At 29.9% G+C, this 8,694-nt stretch overlaps 1 protein-coding gene across 1 annotated transcript in view; it reads left to right on the forward strand.

Annotated features, from left to right (window-relative positions):
* AChE-2 (acetylcholinesterase 2) overlaps nucleotides 1-8,694 on the forward strand; it is a 71,390-nt gene that overhangs the window by 50,122 nt on the left and 12,574 nt on the right. Inside the window, exon 3 of the mRNA XM_018513952.1 lies at nucleotides 5,537-5,679. Within this exon, the coding sequence (XP_018369454.1) occupies nucleotides 5,537-5,679 (143 nt within the window). The remainder of the gene's footprint in view (nucleotides 1-5,536; nucleotides 5,680-8,694) is intronic.

Below are 8,694 nucleotides of genomic sequence, written 5' to 3' on the forward strand. Positions count from 1 at the left end.
TATATATATATATATATATATGATTATATTTGTTTATCGAGCATTGGCTGTGCATTATTTATCTCGTGCATTACGTTAATTCTAATTTCAAATTTTAATTATATTTTGTGTTTTTGTGTAGTAAATAAAATAATGTAATGTTGTAATTACCATTTCTTTGTATGTAATATATTATCCCATGCTTAATGGAATACTAACTACTTTTCATATTTTTATATTTACATAACACTTTTAAAATTATATTTATATAACACTTTCATATTTTTTTATGTTTAGTAGTAAAAAATAAAAATATTTGTTTGCGATTATATACAAGTAATATATAAAGGATGGAAGAAGAAGGTCAGTATGTAAAAGTACCTTAAACTGAACAAATAGTTATACAAAAATCTAAGGCATATCCTCCCTAGTTACCCTATGTATTAATTCGCTAACAAATTACGTACTATTTTTCTTAAATTATATTATTGATATGTACGAACATAAAAATACAAATACTGTATAATATGTGTAATGTATGTATTATTAGTATGATATATTACAAAAATTTGTACAACGGGGATATGAATGCTTTTCCATGCCTTTTCACATTCCTTCTCATGTCTTCTCCAATACGTGTGTAATTTCGGGTTAAGTATTTGTGTCCTCATGCGTATATTTACATATAGAAACTATAAAATATACTATTTGTAATTGTGTGTTTCCATCTAATATAAAGATATATTTTACAGTTAGAGGTAAAAGTATCTAATTTATGTAAAGACGTACAATTTTATATATTTCCACTATAAATTGTATAATTTTGAAGTACTGCGCAAATACGACTTAATCTTAATTCGTTACCATTTTGGATAGCTACAAGCACACCGCAAATGTTTGAATTTGCTATTGCTAAAACGGCTTTCCTCTTGAAAGTCAATCCGAGCGGAGTTCGTAATGCTATGTCGGTGTTTGCGGTCAAGTCTCGATGCCAATTCGTTCCTAAACCACAAATCTGTTTCTCTTAGACCAAATAATTCTTCTTTCTAAATTTTTTGTATTCCATGTCAAAATTGATCGATAATTTTTCCATCGATAAGATTACTTTGTTTAATTTGTACACAAGTAGATTGTCGCTTACACATCACTGACACGACTGTATCGAGCAATTAGCTGTTCTTTCACATTTTAATTAAAAATAACAGGACGATTATATATATTTTATAATTGCAAGTATATAATAATTATGCGTGTAATTATTAGGTAAGATCGATTCCCATAAGGTAAATGTATGAACAACATATTACGTTTATGTAACTGTAATATTCGCTAATTGTTAGCACATTTACCTATGTATAAGATTTTTCCACTAATTTAGCTAAATTTTAATTTAATGTTATGATAAATCTTTTATTTAGCAGCCAAATTGTAATACAGTTTCTTTAAAGTTTTTCAAATAATTAATTTCTTGATAATACGTTTGAGACTTTCACGGATATTTTCTTTAGAGGTGTCGAACGGTTTGCTTGTTATTACCGTCATGATCCAGTGCTAATGCCAACATTTCATGAACCTTGCCGTTCATTTCATCAGGACGAGGCTTGCACTGATACTGAACTGCTCCTCCGTATCAGTGTGACTTTCGCCCTGATGAAGTGAACGGCAAGATTCGCGAAACGTTGGTATATAGTTACTAATTAGCCATGGTGGAAAGACGTAAGGTGAGCTATTTCCGTGGATGCCAGTAGTCTAAAAATAGTGGGGTGCGAACAGTCAATCATTGGAGGCCCATTTTATGAAAATCCAATATGGCTGTGTTTACTATTTTGCTCTTTGATGGCAGCTTTCGGAGCGTACAGAGTTGCGAGTAAACGCGGTACAAAATTTATAAGATATTGAGAGTTACGTATGTACAGTGTACTCGTATATAGCGTCCATAAAGTTCTTTCAAATTTGGAAAAGACCGATTGTGACTATCGCGTAAGTAATAAATGAATATATGTATAATATGAAGATTTGTTTAGAGGTAAAGCAATATATGTAATAAGTGTATATTTTGTGACTTAATCGTTTCAGGCAGCATGCCGACCTGTTGCATTAAAAACTGCAGCAATCGCAGTTCTCGTGCATTTAACGACAATGTAATGTTTTTATTATAGTAATTATCTGTGAACGTTTGATTTCCGTGCATATAAAATGGGCTTCCCGTGATTGCTTGACAAGTCATATCTCCAACTCTTTGCCGCTATTATGCGCAATAACTCACCATGAGTCTTTCCATCATGATATTAACAATGGATCACAACACGGCGATAACTCGCAAACCCTTTAGCATCTTTATCTTCTTTCTTCGTCTTTTGATTATCTTTTTTGCATGATTATTGTTACAAAATAGAGATGAAATGTTAATTTTGTAATATGTAAGAAGTATACAAAATTATTCTTTTATTTTTTTTTCTTCGTCTTTTCACTTTCTCTCCTCTCCTTTTCACTCTTTTTTTCTTTTTTTAACCAATTCGAAATTGATATTTCCTTAATCTTTAAACAGAGCGTTCAAAGTTACAAGCAAAAAAAACACACGAATCTTTGACGGAGTTCTTAAGTTTTAGATACACATTTTATTTTTTATTTAATCTTTATCGGACTGTTAATTTGAAAATTAATTACAAAAAGATATTAAATTTAATAAATGGATAATCTACTCGCGCTGATATAGCCTGTCTTGACATTCGCAATAAAATAAATTAATTCTAATTAAAAAATGAAAAAGTTAATGAAAAATTCACCGTTTCGAGGAAACGTTCTGCAACAAAGGTGCGAAAGATTTTATGTACATCTTTCGTATCTTTATTGCAGAATGTTCTTTCGAGAGATGATGAATTTTTTATTAATTTTTAAATCAAATTTTATAGAATTGTAGTCTTTTATTTTAGTACATGTGCATCGCATCATCAAATAATTTATTGACGTTAAATATATCATTTCGCAGAAATCACGGCAATGCAATGTTGAGTTCGTTAGGATTCTCAATTTGTTAATCCGGTTCCACATCTTTTTCGCTCGAAGTGTCCATTAACCTGGAAACTGAAGGTCCGAAACAAAAACCACCTCGAGCGAGTCAACTCGGTTTCCAGCTTTGTTGTCAGATGCAATATTACTGCAGTAGTTTCCGGTAAACTAAATAGTATCTCTGTGAAACACTCACGCAGTGTTTCATGGAAAAAGAGAGAAAAGAAGAAAAAGGACAGCATCATCCGCGAGATCGTCGTTTGCAACACGCGTGGACTGCGTTGGATGTAAAACAGGATTCCACCGCTTCTCTAAGAAATAAATTTCACGCACGTCTCGCACACGTGTTTTACAGAGAAAATTGCACAGTGATAATTTTTCCTATTTTTCATAATATTTATGAAAATAGTAATAATACCTGTTATATACATTTTTTTCAATATTCTTACAATTATAATCGTTTCCAGCATTACAATAATTGATTTGGATTAGCGAATAAATTTGTTCGGTTTTGTTAGCTTAAAATTGCATATAATATTTTTGCTAAAAATGAATGAAATTTAAATTTAAAAAAAGAGTTTTAAAGCTTAAAATCTCTACTTTAAGAAGAAAAGAAAAATATTATTTTGTTATATAATATAATTTTTTTTTGTATAATTAAATTTAATTAAGTACAATACATCACATATGATAAGAATAATTTTGTTGTTTTATTATGTTTTTAATGTCTGTCTTATTTATAAACACACAAATCTAACTTAAACATTTCATTACAATTACGTGTATTATAAATTAATTATCAGTATTACTATATTAATTAGATTAAGAGATTGCGATATTTAGTGTTGTTAAAATGATTTGTATTTAAAAAATGAATTAAGTTGCACACGCGCACACACACACACACACACACACATTTACAGCGCACATATTCTACATCTCAATTTACACAGACGCATATAACGATAATGCCAAAATATTTTTTGGGTGTTTTTAATCAATAATTTATTATAGAAATTAATTTTCTATTCATGTTTATACATGATAGATAATAGTAATTAATCTTGGCAACAGATTGTTATTTATATTTGAACTAGCCTCCACAATATGTCTTAATTCTTGGAGAATGTGTATAACATAAACGTTAGGACTAGGCAGCCTATTTATGTCATACGTATGTTGTCATACGTATTGTCCAACAGGAAATACTTTATATTGGAAAACTACATTTTCTTTCCGAGGAGCACTCTCTTTGAAGTCTCCATATCGTACGTGATCTCAAAGACGGCATGCCTGAGGCAACACTCTCGCTCACCATAAAAGGGGGATGAAGTTTCCACGTTGTGCACGTGTAAGCAGCCGGAAATCCGGGGTTTCACGCCGTAGAACCAAGAATGCATGATAACGTCGCGTGGTCAACTTTTTTCATTAAATCAAGTTCAAGTATTTTGAAATTGGGTTTCTGACACTTTTATCAGTAATGCTTCCATCGTAGTTGCATCGTATGCACACGTATAAGTTGTAAAACTGGAACAATTGAATTGTCACAATTTTTGTGTACAACTTAAGCATAATTACAACGAAATGTATGAAAGGGTTTCCTTTCGATTTTAATGAATTTTATGTTGCAGAATAACTTAATCCCTTCAGATTTGATTTTATTGAAGCTACGTTAAAAAATATTTTTTAATTCAATTCATGCGCACTTAAATAAAAAATTCATACAAAACAATTAATTTTTTTCAAAATTTTGACGTTTTCCTGTATATAAAGTGAAAGAATTTCTTTTGGTTCGAACTCGTTACATTTGTTTTAGATTAGAGACTAACATCGAAATGGTAAACTCTGCGAAAAAAAGTTTTTAACGAAAGATTTATGCTATTAGATCTAATTGTGAATTTAGATTTTTCGATATCAGTGTATTGATCAATACACTTTTTTAATACATTGTTAATACTAGAAATTTCAGTGTTTTTATTTAAAAAAAAATTAACGAGTTTTCATACCAAATTCTTTTATATATACGTATATGTATGACAACGTTTTATTACCATTTTACAATTATTTTTTGACAATCTTTATTTGCAAAATATACCATAAACATTTTATTACGAATATTCGTATTTTGCTGTGCCGTATGAGCATGAAATTAGGAATATTTATCTTTATTATTACTCTACAGCATGTGATGTAATGCAGTGAACAAGTAGTTGTTAAATACACAAATAATAGACGTACGTAGCACGCGCCAAGTGCAAATAAAGCGCTGATGTGTATGTGTATCATGTATGCTTTTTTAAAATATATCTTTTAAATACGAGTATATTGGCGACCTTTCCTTACATAATATTGTACATATGACGAAACGAGTATTTGTGTCGTCCAGATTTATAAAAATAATTGAATTTAAGATGCTATGCATTTGTATGCTACTTAAAAGTTGTAACTTTTCTGCTATATTTTTATATTTTTTCCAATAGTTCTTTATAACGTATAATAATAAGTGTTTTTTATTATTGCGTTTAGCATGCATATATTTCTGTTTCAGGAACATATTTTATTCTATACGATTTCATTGACTTCTTCGAGAAAGATCAAGCAAGTTTTTTGGAACGAGATAAATTTCTCAACATCATCAATACTATCTTCAAGAATATGTCGCAAATCGAGCGTGAAGCCATCATTTTTCAAGTAAGCCTCATTATATTATTTTTGTGCATTGCGCTACTATAAATTTTTGTAAAGTTACGAATTTGAGCATAATACAATAATGACAAGCAATTTAAAAATATCTAAGCATTATTTATATTATATTCATCCGTCTATCTTTCATTTAGAAAAATGGCATGTTAAGTCAATATTCGTATTTATCGAAATATTGTTACCCCTTTTCCATGATGACGATTCTCTCGCTGCGCTCTGCGCTTCGCAGACAGTTTTGTGTACAGAGAAATTAAATGAAACAGTGTAATTAAAAAAAATAAACATGATTAAATCAAATTGGATTACTCACGTCCTGTAGTATTTCACGCTTTTATTATATATTATATATTTGAAACTATTATAGTTTTTAGAAAAGATAATATTAATCTTTCTTTTAGATATATAGAATATCTGATATTTTCTACTGATTATTTTTATCAAATGGTATAGATAAGTACGTGTAAATAATAATTTAGAGATTATCTGAATCAGAAGGAAGTTCTAATTTGCAAATTCTATTTTTGCCAATGTTATAAATGAATTATAACATTGTGGCTGGTTTCCATTTTAATGGATAACAATATGTGAGATGGTTAATTTGATTTATAATTATTGTGTTTTCCTCCTTCTTTGTCTTGTTTTCCTTTGTAAAAAGGAAGGATGAGAGAGAGAGAGAGAGAGAGATTAAAATTCTGGAGAAAAGAGTAGCACAATTAGTCCCTCGGATAAAATACGCCCTGTGAGGTATGCATTCTTTACACTTTAATCTAATTTATTGACTAACCAGTTAGTCAATAAAAGGAATAAAGTACAAAGTAAATGATAACAACATTTCATTTCAATAAGATTTGTTTATACGAATACAAAATAGGGTGTATTTTAAAGTGTTAAACGCTCTTCTAAAAAAGCAAGATTTTCCATGAGATTGTAACAGAACGAATTATGTTCTTTATCATACAACATACAGAAATATATGTGTATGTTGACCAGCGAAGCGCAGAAGTGCAACAGCACACTGCGACCTATTTTTTGCAAACTAACCACTTAGCGAGACCTCGGCTAGATATTCATTGGCCTCGAGCGTTCTTCTTGTTAACTAACTTCAACTTGTAATTGTCGCTAAGTTGTTTCAGGCTTTATTTTTGCAGCATAAAGAAAAACAAGCAGACCATATGTCAGATGTCAATGTAATTGCTCATGGTTTGCCAGTGGATATTGGATAGAAAGAACTTCACCATTTATGCGCGTGCTTTTCCTTTTTTTTCTTTATAACTAAATTTTATAAAAATAAAATTATAATAAGTATAATTTCTAAGAAAGAGAATTTATATAATTTTATTTTTTATTATATTTAATGTATAATACATGTTACATATTATGTTCAAAGCAACATAAACATTATACTTTCTAATATATCTTTTTGCGTTTGAAACTTCAAATATTTACATATTTGCGACAAATTATAGACTCGAAATATTGCAGTATTGCAATAATATTATACGCATGAATTTTCACGATTTACAGTAATGCGTTTATTTGTAAATAACGTGTGCTACACATGGTAGCTGACAAACGCAATATAATTTCAACTTTCAGTTGTAATTGTGACTTATTTATGTATGCATGGATATCTTGCTGAAAATATACGCCAGCTTCCGTTCGTTCGTCTAAAAAAGAACGGCCATGATAATATTATTAAACGTACATTTCTCACTGATGTGTATCGCGCCAGATACACGAACGAGCGAAAAGTAAAAAACCGTTAATTGGAATGTCTACTCGTTATTTCTCTATTTCTTTTTCTACTACTTTTTTCGTGCTCCCATCTTTTTTATGCATTCGTTGATATTCCCCAAACCACAATGCCCTGTATAATTGTAGTTATAACGAATCGTTATTTCTTTCTAATCAGAAAAAATTCCGCCTATCGGCCAATAAAGTTCAAATTTCTGTTTGATTTGACTGATTGCCAGAATATTTATCGATCTGTTAGCTTTTGAATGAACGGACTGCAATTAACTCTAAACATTACCTTACCCGTCGTATAATCATATTACAAATGCAAATTATTTCAAATCGTATAAAGCTCTGGTTTATAGTAATTACAATATATTAATAGGATGATTCTATTATATTTTTTCTTGAAAGTCAACGTTTCCAGAAATATAATTGCCACGATGCTATAGTTCTGTCGAAAATATTTGTCTTGCAAAATTCATCGTGATACAATTATGCTTCTTGAGATTTACGAAATATCCAGTATGGAATATGTAATTTCCAATAATATCTCCATATTTTCCAAAATATATCGTATGTGTTATAACCGAGCATTTTATCGACAAATATACAATTGTTATTTGTTATGGATTAATGTGTAATCGAAATCGCTTCGAAAGAACTTTAAATGTTTTTGGCAATAATCCGGAACAAAGTATTCGACAAGCTTCATATCAACTACAAATGTCTGGATCTATAATCTGAACACTACGTAGTGATGGTAGATATCCATATCATTATATACTTGTACTTTTGCCAACAATTTATGAGAAAAGGCTACGTTTTTGTTAATGATATGTGCGTGCCCTCGATAATAACTTTCAATCAAACTTTTGTGACGAATGAAGCAACATTTACGAGAGAATCGGTGTTTTAAATATACATAATAATCATTAATGGAGATATGAAAATATAAAAATGAAAATATATAAAAAAATTCACATATAATGTCCGAGAGAGAGAGAGAGAGAGAGAGAGAGAGAGAGAGAGAGAGAGAGAGAGAGAGAGAGCAGAGCAATTCAAGTGTAGTATATGGGCGGGAATATGCAACAAATCAGATACTCGGATCTTACTTTTTAGTTGACAAATTAAGTCTTTTTTGGATTTCCTACAAAATGAATTGCAGCCAGAATTGGTAGGAAATATTCCATTATTAATTCGTCAAGTACATATATATTTTCTGTAATATACAACATATACGTGTGTATATGTATATATACATATATA

Source organism: Trachymyrmex cornetzi, unplaced genomic scaffold (assembly GCF_001594075.2).
Source record: "Trachymyrmex cornetzi isolate Tcor2-1 unplaced genomic scaffold, Tcor1.1 scaffold482, whole genome shotgun sequence".
Classification (NCBI taxonomy): Eukaryota; Metazoa; Arthropoda; class Insecta; order Hymenoptera; family Formicidae; genus Trachymyrmex; species Trachymyrmex cornetzi.